The sequence below is a fragment of the Lagenorhynchus albirostris genome, chromosome 5 (genome assembly GCF_949774975.1).
Source record: "Lagenorhynchus albirostris chromosome 5, mLagAlb1.1, whole genome shotgun sequence".
NCBI classification, from domain to species: Eukaryota; Metazoa; Chordata; class Mammalia; order Artiodactyla; family Delphinidae; genus Lagenorhynchus; species Lagenorhynchus albirostris.
The window spans coordinates 65,136,622-65,149,988 of record NC_083099.1 but is presented as its reverse complement, the minus strand read 5'-3'; the positions used below and the strand labels follow the sequence as shown (position 1 = coordinate 65,149,988).

General features: G+C 40.2%; 1 protein-coding gene across 1 annotated transcript; it reads right to left on the bottom strand.

The window, feature by feature from the left end:
* Nucleotides 1-4,467: 4,467 nt before the first annotated feature.
* Nucleotides 4,468-5,171, bottom strand: LOC132520519 (zinc finger and BTB domain-containing protein 44-like). The gene has a single exon (XM_060149264.1). The coding sequence runs from the start codon at nucleotides 5,154-5,156 to the stop codon at nucleotides 4,557-4,559; it is 600 nt and encodes a 199-aa protein (XP_060005247.1). The 5' UTR covers nucleotides 5,157-5,171; the 3' UTR covers nucleotides 4,468-4,556.
* Between the last annotated feature and the right edge of the window lie 8,196 nt (nucleotides 5,172-13,367).

The following is a 13,367-nucleotide window of genomic DNA, read 5'->3' as shown; positions in this document are numbered from 1 at the left end:
GGTCATGTATGTGACATTGTAATTTGGAAGAGTGTTATTATATGAACTTTTTGATAAGCAATTATAAACTTTGTACAAAATGCAAAAGAACAAAAGGGTAAATGGTGAAAAAGAAGTCTTCCTCATACCCTTTCCCTCTAGCTCCTCTCCCCAGAGGTAACCTCTGCTACTTGCTTCTTGGCTATAGACAATATTTCTGGCCACTTTAATCCAGTTTTTCAAAATCTTTAGCCAGTGGGTTGGTCCTTCCTTCTTCCCTGCCTTCTCCTTCTCCTTCTCCTCTCTTTCTCCTCCTCCTTCTCCTTTTACTTCTTCTTTAAGATTTCTATTTTAACATTACCCTTGATTAATTTAAGATGGAAAAATCAATGAAGGCATTGCTATATACATGTAGGGCCTTAAAACAAAATTCTTTTACAATCTCTCCTGCGAAGTGTATCCAAGTATTGTTACCAGACAAGGGTATTCCAAACCTGGGAATAAACTGTCTCTTAGAAGTCTTTTGCAGATAGTCATTGTGTCTACCTCTCTTTGTGGCTGTTTCCACTCATTCTAAATAGATGCTTGCAATCACGAGAGCACACTCATATCAACAACTCTTCAACATTGAGGGGCTGGCAAAAAAAAAAAAAAAGGGCAGCTTTTACAAGACTCCAGGGCAATTCTGGAAAAAAACTGCAGCATACAGATCATGCCCATTCACTCCTGGACTCTCTTCCTTGTTGGCAAGTGCTGAACTGGACAAGGCGAGGGAGCAAATCTTTGTTAGTCTGGGGAGCAGCAAAGACAGTTTAGGTGAAAATGACATCCTGTGAGTGTCCAAAGCTTCTGAATTTTGGGTCAAGTTGTAGAAATGGGTAATATATGAAAAAGTATCCCTAAGAGACTGGAGAGTTGATACAAATAATAGCAAAGGTGACTAAAAATTAGAAGTGGATATTTTATAACAGCCATAGAGAGATAACAGTGGAAATCATAATAATTCTTTTAGCAGTCAGGAACTTGGGTACAATCATGAAGCCCTCAAAAGCATCACAAGGATCAGTATAAATATCGGCACACTTGCAAAAAAGGAGAGGGCACACACAGAGGTTTGACAATCTTTGCTCCCATGTCAGAATATAATTTAGGCAAAGAACTTTTACCTGCTTCATGTTGACAATAGATGACATACCCAGAGACCAATTTTCTTTTCCCAAACTGCAAGTCATCTCTCCTCTCTTATATATAATTTTTTTAAATTATTAACCTTAATATAACTTTGATATGCGCATATGCACTCACACACATATATAGTCCTGTAAGTTTAAATGACAATACTTAAATCTTTAAAACGCCAGCTCTTAAAACAACTTTATCGAGTATATCATAATTTGATGCTTATATGCTTTTTAATCTTAATTTGAGTATTCTGAAGGAAAAAAGTGTTCACGCATAAATAAGAATACATATATAAAACCATGCATAGGTGTTGTGTAGGAGCTATGCATTTTATTTTTTATTTCTCTCTGTGTTGGGAGACCATTCTCCATGGGGTTCTCATGATTCTGCACATCATAAGAGCAGAAGCAATGATTAACTTTGCTCTGGACTCTCTTTCAAAGATGTTTGTACAGTGAGCAACCCGGAGATAGAGATTGTGTTTTCCTCCAGAGCAAAGGATGTTTTTATTTATTGCCCATCATAGTGATGTCTCCCTCCAGTACAAAGTTCAGGTGGGCTTACTGCTCATTATAAAATATTTGTGTTCTTCAAATTCAGGGTTCCTCTCCTGTAATGCAATCCACTGTGTGGGCAATGCGGGTATCCCCTGACCCTCTCTGTGTCACTCTGTGGGAAATGGCACTTAGGGGACTGGTGAAATGCTGGGATTGCTGGGAGTAATACTATCTCTGACCCAGGTGTACTGTGTCTTCTGCCACCGTCCATGAAACTGTGGAAGGCTAGCTTGTTGGCTGAAATTAGAGTAAAATCTTAGATTCTTCACAGTTCTTGGCACTCTGAATTTTATTTTATTTTATTATTTTATTGTTTGGCCATGCTGCACGGCATGTAGGATCTTAGTTCCTGGAACCAGGGATCGAACCCAGGCCCCCTGCAGTGGAAGCACAGAGTCTTAACCACTGGACCTCCAAGGAAGTCCATTGGCACTCTGAATTTTAATATTTTTCTAAGTCCCAGATAAATATTGATTCTTAACTAGGTTTCTCAATAAACTATTAGTCTAAGTTTCCAAAGACAATTTAAGATTTTAGAAAAATATATTAAGTTGGCATTAAAGTTCACTAAATACTATTTAAAAACTTTTATTAGAAAGATATCACATCTTATAAGTTTACACATAAAGGGAAGTGGAGAAACTCTCCAGGTTCTCATAAATTGCAATATCATCTGAGGTTTTCAAGACCAGTTTCTAAGGACACCAATCATTCAGATAAAAACACAACTCAGTTGTACGCCCATATTCATGTTTATATACTTTAAGCAATAGTAATTTATAAGGCAAGTGTTTAGAATTTTGGAATTTTCATTTAATTTAGCACTTTGTAAAATGCTGTATTTCTCACATTTGCTCTGTTTGTATTTTTATTTCTCATATAGCAAAACCAGGAGAAGATATGTAGCTATCTTTCACATCCAGAATACATAAAACAATTTATTAAAGTATTTGAGTAGTATCACATAAACTTAGCTTATATTTTACTTTTTCCTCATGCATTTAAAAAATAATATGGAAACTCTAATCTTCATTAAACGGATTTTTTAAAGTCTTTTCAGTTGGAAGCTGTCTTTTTTTTTTATAACTTAGAAAAATTTTATTATTAATGACTAGCACCCAGACAAAACTGAGATCTTGTGTTTTGAATAAGAAACTGTATTTTCTTTTTCTAACCTTATCAGGTGTTTTCATAATTATTAAACTTTGGGTATATACATAGAAAAAAAAGAGTTACTCAAAAGATCATTGTTCATGGACTCATGAATATTTAGGATCAAGGTCAGTGATACTTTAATGGCACCAGGTAAAAACGTATATTCCAGTCTAGAGTATCATATATATTTCGACTATAAACCACGAAGTTTCTTTCTTTTCTTTTCTTTTTTTAGCAGCAAGAGGTAATAGTCATTAATTTAAGGTTTTTAGTTTTTCTTTAGTCTTAACAATTCTTTTTTTTTCCCCAAATAGATTTGAGTCATAGATCATCATTTTATAGACTCTCCTCTACTTCTACATTATTGCTTACATTGCGTAAAAACTATCCTAACTGCTTTTAATATGACATTTGGCAATGTCTTAAAATATTTTGGAGTAAGGACAATTTATCACTGTCATATGGGTATTTTGTAAACAATCTCAGTTAGGTTAAGAATATAACCTTAGGGCTTCCCTGGTGTCGCAGTGGTTGAGAGTCCGCCTGCCGATGCAGGGGACATGGGTTCGTACCCCGGTCTGGGAAGATCCCACATGCCGCGGAGCGGCTGGGCCCGTGAGCCATGGCTGCTGAGCCTGCGTGTCTGGAGCCTGTGCTCCGCAACAGGAGAGGCCACAACAGGAAGAGGCCCGCGTACCACAAAAAAAAAAAAAAAAAAAAAAAAAAGAATATAGCCTTAACAGAGAATTCTTTATTTTGTCCAAAACAGCAGAATAAAAACATCCTCAACAATACACAAACCTATGTATAAAATATAGAACATCTCCAGTATATCTCCTTTTCATGGGATCATGCCAAGTATAGGCAAGAGAAAACTGATTTAGGCAATGACCCAATTAGCCAGGCATTAACATTCAAAGACCAGGTAAACAATAATTTTATCCAGAAAAGCTGTATGAAAGAGTTCCTATGAAGCCGATTCACACACTATATTCTCTGTTCCTGGTCATTTCATGCACAAGTTGACTATCCTTAACCATGCTTCTTCGCCTTCTTTCACAGAAGAAGGATTATTTGGAGGAGTGGTACTATAAAGGTACAGGGAATACCTATCCCAATACCAAATTTTCACCATGAAAAATTATAGCGACAAAGCTTAAAAAAAACACACACACAAAACACGTGGGATTTCAGAAGTATATACCCTAATAATTTTTAAGAAAGCTCACCATAAATACTTCCAAAAACAACAGGCTTTACAAAAGACTGTACAATACCCTGTGTATAGGATATAGGATATTCAGGCCATTTGCCAGATTCACTCAGTAATATGTTTCTGGTGTACGCTTTCATTTCAGGAAGGTCAATAATCACCTGATTTCTTCTTGACCTAGTGATCTGTTGTTAGCCTACTCCTGATAATGGAAGAGGAAACTGATACCAGTTTTAAGTCAGCTGGTTCTCCTTAAGTCTCAAGGTTTCTATTATATTTCAACACCATGTTATTGTGCACTTACAGAAGCAATCTCTCAGTCATGAAAAATAAAACATCAGTTGCAGAACTTACAAAGTAAAAAGGGAAATTCTTTCCCAAACCCTTTTTTGCTTAAAAAGTTAAATTCAAATGTACAAGACCAAGCACAGGCACTTTCCAAAAATCAAAAATGAAGCCAAACCATGAAATTACTCAATAGTTACAGAAGACAGCTCTGATTTTGGGGGGTCCTCTCTGGTTGCCTCGGCACAAGCACTGGTCTTTGGCTGCCCTGGCATTTCCTCCTCTTTTTCTGTCAGCCCACCAAGAGACCCCAAGGGAAAAGTGCTTTCACAATTCTGGGTCGAGGAGACCTGTGAAATTACAGGCATCTGGACAGAGGCGTTGTCTTCAAAACTGTGTTCTCCACGATCATACTGAACAAGGGTCTCTTCTTGCTCCTGGTTTAAGTAGTCCGGTACTAGGAAATCACTGCTCTGGAAGTAGTTTGCTAGCTCTGACGTTTCATGGTTCAGACTCCTCAGGTGCACGATTAAATTTCCAGAGTTGGTGAACATGGCGCCACATGTTCTGCACTCGTAAATCCGAAGCTTGCGGATAATGTGCCGGGAAACCCTCATGTGGTGTTCATATTCCCCGAAGGAAGTGAAAGTGGCACTACATATCTGGCACCGGAAACAGCGTTTACCTTCACGCTTTGGGCGATGCATCTTTAGCGAGTAAGCCCTGGTGAACTTTTTCCCACAGCGGTCATACTGAAATGGTTTAATTCCTGAGTGGATGAGCATGTGCTGTTTCAGGTTCTGAATCGCACCCCACATGTTGGACACTGAAAAGGTCTATCTGGACCATTTGGACTTGGCCGTTCTCTGCTGCGATCATCATCATCTGCGTGAGCACTGGTGCTAGAAGTGCTCTGAAGTGTAGGTAACCCTTCAGTGACGCCTTCATCTACTGAACCTGCGGGCGGCGGTGCCAGGGCCCGGAGGCCTGCTGCTCCCCCTCCTCCTCCTCCTCCTCCCCGCCAGGCTGAGGCGGCCCCGCCAGGCTGAGGCGGCGAGGGGGTGGCGACGGCAGCCTGGGGGGAGGGGGCGGAGCGCGCGGCCTCGCTCCCTCTCTCCTCCCCCGGGGGACGCAGCTGTGTCTTTTTAAAAAATCATTCTCTCTCTCTCTCTCTCTCTCTCTCTCTCTCTCTCTCTCTCTCTCCCTCTCCCTCTCCCTCTCTCTCTCTCTCCCTCTCTCTCTCTCTCTCCTCTCTCTCCCTCTCTCCCTCTCTCCCTCTCTCCCTCTCTCTCTCTCTCTCCCTCTCTCCCTCTCTCCCTCTCTCCCTCTCTCCCTCTCTCCCTCTCTCCCTCTCTCTCTCTCTCTCTCTCTCTCTCTATATATATATATATAATTTTTTTTTCTTTTTTTTCTTTTGGTTGCACCGGGTCTTAGTTGTGGCAGGCAGGCTCCTTAGTTGCGGCTCGTGAGCTCCTTAGTTGCAGCTCACGGGCTCCTTAGTTGTGGCTTGCAGGCTCCTTTGTTGTGGCATGCAAACTCTTAACTGCGGCATGCATGTGGGATCTAGTTCCCTGACCAGAGATCGAACCCACATCCCCTGCATTGGAAGGCAGATTCTTAACCACTGCGCCACCAGGGAAGTCCCAGGAAGCTGTGTCTTTATAATTCATCATCTTACAAATGGAAAGGGTCTCCTGTATTTGTTTTTTTCTTTCCCTTTTTGTAACTACTCATTGTTGGCTTGTTGTCAATTTTCCTACCTCTATTTTTTATGTTATGAATAAGAGAGACAAGAGGTCATTCAATGAACGTTAAATTTTCCTTTTTCTCATCTAAAAATGTTTTTGAGAGTGTTTATATTAGAAAACAATAGACATACTCTTTAAATTTTCATTAATAACTTAGTTATCTTTATATCATAATTTATATGTTTTAAGTTTTATTTTGCTCAGAGTTTTAACTCTCATCTAAAACTTAAACTTTTCCGCTTGGAAGGCACCTTTTCCTAGGAAAAAGACATTTTAAGTTTCAATATTCTGAAGACTACACGTTAACCTACTTGAGGCCTTTCTATAGGCCATAGAGTTTACTGCTGGGCACTTGCAGACAGAGCGACAGCCCAGTATCTATCTTTCCTCACAGCCTGGAGATTTTTTCCTCAGGTGCAATGTCTCATTTTTTTTGAAAATCCTTATGATCCCTTCCCCTAGACTCATAAAGTCTTAGTGGTCTTTTGTCACCAATATAGGAGTCCCATTAAATTTGAGATATTTTACTGGACTTTATTTTCTAATTTCCTCCATGGGTGAGTCATCCTATATACTGCAAAGGCACCAAGGGAGGCTCTTGTCCTCTGTCTTTAGTGGCATATCTACACTGGTCTGCCAGAACAGAAAGCTTTTACTGCCAAAGGCTTCAGAAAAGCTAGAGTCCCTTTTGGGGTCCTACATCCTCCTGGGTACATATGGACTTTCACATAGAAAAGTATAACAAAAGGAATATAACAAAATATTGTCATAATATATAACAAAAGGAATATATAACAAAAGGAATATAACAAAAGGAATATAACAAAAGGATATATAACATATAACATATAACAAAAGGCCATATAACAAAAGGAATCAGTAAGCTCTTAGGCAAAGTGAAATAATACAGCAGCCCTGTAAGAACAAGGAAAAGGATGCAAATGTATTCATTAAGAAGAGAAAGCACTTTTTCCCAGTGGCCTTGAGTTTCCTAGAAAGACCTTCACTTCTTTTATTTTTCAATCTTTAATTTTTAAAATTGGGGTACAGTTGTTTTACAATGTTGTGTTAGTTTCTATTGTACAGTGAAGTGGAGCTCCCTGTGCTATACAGCAGGTTTTCATTAGTTATCTATTTTATACATATTAGTGTATATGTGTCAATCCCAATCTCCCAATTCATAACACCCTCCCTTCCCCCCTTGGTGTCCATACATTTGTTCTCTACATCTGTGTCTCTATTTCTGCCCTGCAAACCAGTTCATCTGTACCATTTTTCTAACTACACATATATGGGTTAATATACGATATTTGTTTTTCTCTTTCTGACTTACTTCATTCTGTATGACAGTTTCTAGGTCCATCCACATCTCTACACATGACCCAGTTTTGTTCCTTTTTATGGCTGAGAAATATTCCATTGTATATATGTACCACATCTTCTTTATCCCTTCATCTGTCAATGGACATTTAGGTTGCTTCCATGACCTGGCTATTGTAAATAGTGTTGCAATGAACATTGGGGTGCATGTGTCTTTTTGAATTATAATTTTCTCTGGGTATATGCCCAGTAGTGGGATTGCTGTGTCATATGGTAGTTCTATTTTTAGTTTTTTAAGAAACCTCCATACTGTTCTCCATAGTGGCTGTATCAATTTACATTCCCACCAACAGTGCAAGAGGGTCCCCTTTTCTCACACCCTCTCCAGCATTTGTTGTTTGTAGATTTTCTGATGATGCCCATTCTAACTGGTGTGAGGTGATACCTCATTGTAGTTTTGATTTGCATTTCTCTAATAATTAGTGATGTTGAGCATCTTTTCATGTGTTTGTTGGCCATCTGTATGTCTTCTTTGGAGAAATGTCTATTTATGTCTTCCACCCATTTTTTGATTGGGTTGTTTGGTCTTTTGATATTGAGCTGCATGAGCTGTTTATATATTTTGGAGATTAATCCTTTGTCTGTTGATTCATTTGCAAATATTTTCTCCCATTCTGAGAGTTTTTTCATCTTGTTTATGGTTTCCTTTGCTGTGCAGAAGCTTTTAGGTTTCATCAGGTCCCGTTTATTTATTTTTGTTTTTATTTCCATTTCTCTAGGAGGTGGGTCAAAAAAGATCTTGCTGTGATTTATTGTCAAACTGTGTTCTGCCTATGTTTTCCTCTAAGAGTTTTATGGTGTCCGGTAAAGACCTTCACTTCTGCATTTATCCTCTGGGGGTCAGCAGTTCCCCGTAAAGGAGGAAAGATACCCTTGGGAAAGGTGAGGGCCACTGGCAGTCATTCATTTCGTTTCTCATTTTTCCTGGCGGTGAGGGAAAACTTGCTTCTTACTGGGGCTGGACACTCACAAAAAAATCCTCACTCACCTGAATAAGATTTAAGCTGAATCACCTCTCAAATGTAGAAACACTTATTCAGAAAGGACTATTTTGAGTCAGCTACTCACAGATGGGTCTCCACCTATTGTATGGACCCACCTTTTGTAATATCAGTACAGTAACAGCAACAACAAATACCATACTTACTGAATTTTCTTACTAAGATTTTCAGCAGTGTATCATTATTAAAAGTTATTCATATGTTTATCACAATTATGAAGGAACTTATGAAAATCAAGTCTAAGGGCATAAAAAATGGTCATACTTGTTGAATAAAAAAATAGAGATTATATGTTATATTTACAGCATGATTTCCTTTCTGGAATACACATACCTATAGGCATTTTGAGAAAATATTTCTGGAAAGTCATAACCAAAATTTCAACAGTAGTTTCCTTTGGCTGGTGAGATTACAGGAGTTTTTACTTCCGGCTTTAACTTCTTCTGTGTTTTCTAAATTTTCCATACTAAGCATTAAAGTATGTACTATAAAATAGTATATAAAATAAAGAATAGAGATATCATCAACCTTAGAGAAAAAATAATAGTGAAATTCAACATTTAAATGAATATTTAAATGTGAATAGTCTCCATGTTAGTCCTACACTTTCCTGTTACATGTCCTGGCTTTTATTTATTAATATTTACCTAGCATATAGAACTAGCATAAAGTTGTTTGGGGGTAAATAAGATTTCGGCACTGAGTGGTAGTAGATGTTCAAAACAGAGAGAAAAAATGCAGGAGAGAGGCATCTGCTCATTACTACTCTTGCAGGGCACCTGGGCAAATGTCACTGCCCACGTCGTTTTCCTTCTACTCTTGGTCCATCAGTTCTAGATTTCCTCATTATAGGACTCTAGAATCTTGGAGGAGGATGGGCCACCCCTGTCATCCTGTCCTGCCCTTCTACCCAGCTCAGAGACTCTTCCCAGAATACCTCTAACTTCCTGGCCTCTCCTTCAGCACCTCCAGAAATGTGGAGCTCAGTACTTTTGCCTGAAATACTTTCCCCCTTTCTCTGCCTGCAGCACTTCTACTCATCATTCAATATTCAAATCAGGTGCTCAGTTTCTCAGGCCCATGTGGCACAGTCATTGGTGCTTCTGAGTGTGGACTCTGGGGTCAGAAAGACCTGGGTTCAATCCTGCCTCTTCTGCTAACACTTGCTGTGTGATCTTAGCCATTTTATCTCACCTCTCTGAGCCTCGGTTTTCTTACCTGTAAAATGGGGTTCGCAGATGTGGTCATGTGTATGGGCTCTTCATGTGGTGTCCAGTACGTAGCAAGCAAGTAATAAATGGTAACTGCTACCACTAACATCAGTGGTTTCAACGCTGACCTGCAGATTAAAATCACCTGCAGAGCTTTTAAAACATGATTTAATAGGGCTGGGCTGATGCTCCTAGCAAAGTTTGCATTGTTTGAAAGTTGCCTAAGTGATTCTAATGTGTAGCCTGCCAGGTGGGGAACTGTTACACCAGCAGTTTTGAAAGTATGGTACCTGGACCAACAGCACCGGGGAAACTGTTAGAAACTCAAATTCCAGGGCCCCCTAGCAGACCTACCAAATGAGAAACTCTGCAAGTGAGCCCCAGCAATCTGGGTTTTAACAAGCCTCCCAGGAGATTCTGAGGCATGCTAACATGTGTGAACCACTGCACTAGATTGTAAGCTAAGTAAAGGCAAGAACCGTTTGTCTTGTTCAATGCCGTACATATTCTTAGGGCTTGACACTGTGCCATACGCAAATTCAGTTTAGTTCAACCAAGAAATGTTGGGACTTCCCTGGAGGTCCAGTGGTTACGACTCCATGCTTCCACAGAAGGGGCCTGGGTTCAATCTCTGGTTGGGGAATTAAGATCCTGCAAGCTGCATGGTGTGGGCAAAAAGAAAGAAAGAAAAAAAAAAGAGAGCTTCCCTGTTGGCGCGGTGGTTAAGAATCCACCTGCCAATGCAGGAGACACGGGTTCGAGCCCTGTACGGGAAGATCCCACATGCCGCGGAGCAACTAAGCCCGTGTGCCACAACTATTGAGCCTGTGCTCTAGAGCCCGTGAGCCACAAGTACTGAGGCCACGTGCCACAACTACTGAATCCCGCACACCTAGAGCCTGTGCTCCATGACCAGAGAAGCCATCGCAATGAGAAGCCCATGCACCGCAGTGAAGAGTAGCCCCTGCTCGCCACAACAAGAGAAAGCCAGTGCGCAGCAATGAAGACCAAACGCAGCCAAAACTAAAAATAAATAATTTTTTTTAAAAGAAAGAAAGAAATGAAATGAAGAACCGATTGAGTGCTAGTTTTCTTTAAGGCATTGTGCCTGGTCCTGGGGATACGATGCTGTACGAGACAGGTGCTCGTCCTCAGGTTGCTTGCAGCCTCTCAGACTCAACTCTTCCTTCCTGCTCTCACTGCTCTTTAAGCACCTACCGTTGTAAACTTTATGCTGATTTATATATATATTTTTATATGTCTGTGTCCCCCACGAAACTGATCTCCTCAGGGCAGGAACAGACTGTACTCATTTCCTAGGAGATGCTCAAAAGCAGTTGCATTGCTGGGCCTGGCTCTGCATTTAAGACTAATGGAATGTGTTCCCCTAATGAAAAATGATGGAGGGAAAAGGCTGGTGTCAGTCAAGGTTTTATCAGGGAAGCAGAACCACTGTGAGGATTACGGTACAAAAGATTTACCTTAGGGCTTCCCTGGTGGTGCAGTGGTTGAGAGTCCGCCTGCCGATGCAGGGGATGAGGGTTCGTGCCCCGGTCCGGGAGGATCCCACATGCCGCAGAGCGGCTGGGCCCGTGAGCCATGGCCACTGAGCCTGCGCGTCCGGAGCCTGTGCTCCGCAACAGGAGAGGCCACAACAGGAAGAGGCCCGCGTACCGCAAAAAAAAAAAAAAGAAGCACAAATGGATGAAGCTGTGTGGTTCCAGAGCCAAGGTCATGAACATGGGTGTGCCTTTGGCTTGGGAGTAGGCAGAGGGTGTAGATACTTCAGAAGAGTGAAAGGTAGGTGTTGGGTCTCAGGAAACTCATGATTATTTTATCTAACAAGGGTCTGAGGTGGAAATACTTCCTGTTGTCGAGTAAAGTGAGACCTGTAGACTTTGTATACCAGCCCTGAGAGTGGTCATTCTTCTGCTGAGATGTGATGGTCTGGAGATACCCAGAACACTGCCTTGAGTCCCGTCTTGTCTCATCTAATCAGTGCTCTCCAGAATCTTCAGCATACTGGGTCTTAAATGCTCTTTTAGCATGTCTTAGCTCAGGGCATGTAAAAGGTACTCTACTGCCTACTTCAATATAAACTCCCACTTGGTACAACAGGAAACTATACTCAATATCTTGTAATAACCTCTAATGGAAAAGAATCTAAAAAAGAATATATATATGTATATATACACACATACACACACATGTATCAATTATTTGCTGTATACTTGAAACTAACACATTATAAATCAACTATATTTCAATAAAAAATTTTTTAAAAGCCGTCCCACTTGGGCTTCATTTTATCTTTTCCAAGTTGGTCCCTCCATCTCTTCTGCATCTTCCTGTCACATTAGTTGGGTTCACTGCTCCACAAAGATCCTACTTGGATTAAATGTCTGTTTCATATGCTTTCGTCTAGGCTTCCCAAAGTGATTGTAAGCTCTTCAAGGGAAAGCATTTATGTCTTTTAAAATTTATTTCTCTTCTTTTGCCTTGAGGTTCCCATAGACTGAATATGTGAACACAAGTCAACTAAAGATGAGTAGAAGCACCCGATCACCACACCTGTGCTCTGAGCACCCAGGGAACCCCCAAAATGTGATGAGCCGGCAGGTATTTAAACTAAGACTGACAAAAAAGAGGGCTTACGTCAATTTCTGTCATCTTACTGATGGCATCTTCATCTTACTCCGTAATTCTTCTTTTTTTAAAAAATACATAACGATTTTTTTATATATAAATTTATTTATTTTTTTTTTTCTGCGTTGGCTCTTCGTTGCGGTGCACAGGCTTCTCATTGTGGTGGCTTCTCTTGTTTTGGAGCACAGGTGCTAGGCACATGGGCTCAGTAGTTGTGGCTCGTGGGCTCTAGAGCTCAGGTTCAGTAGTTGTGGCGCACGGGTTTAATTGCTCCATGGCATGTGGGATCTTCCCGGACTAGGGCTTGAACCCGTGTCCCCTGCATTGGCAGGTGGATTCTTAACCACTGCGCCACCAGGGAAGTCCCTTACTCAGTAATTCTTTAAAATGATTGCACAGGTTTCTCTTTGTTGACTTTATCTTCAATCTGGATAGTACAATGGAGTGGGATGTTTTAAATAAAAATTCAATATTAAAAAAAATAATAAGTATTTCTCTTTTTCTCAGGACTGACTATGGTAAATAGCCAATGCCTGTGCTTGACTCCATTCTAGTTTACCATGAGCAGGACTCAGAACAGTACCAGCCAAATGAGATATTTCATAAAGGTTTTGGAGCGAAATAATAATCATCTCAGAATCAGAAATTATCTTGATGTGTTTTTTTGTAATGACAACATTGATGATAAAGCCTCGTGATAATATGGTGTAAAGGTGTTCAAGGACTGAGTTTGAATGCCAGCTCTGTCACATATTAACTTTGTGACCCTGGGCAGGGCTCCGTGAGCTAGTTTCCTCATTGTAAAAGAAAGGTGATCACGGGGACCTCAGGGTGGTTGTGAGGACTAAGTTACACACGAAAAGGAGCATTCAATAAATGTGTTTTGCTACAGAAAATTTTAAATCTCTTATTTTTTATTCTACTGGTTTTCTAGTTTTTCCTTTACCTGGATCAGAAAGATAATTTTACATTTTCCTTCAACTTTTTTGAAACTTAATATTTTCTGATAA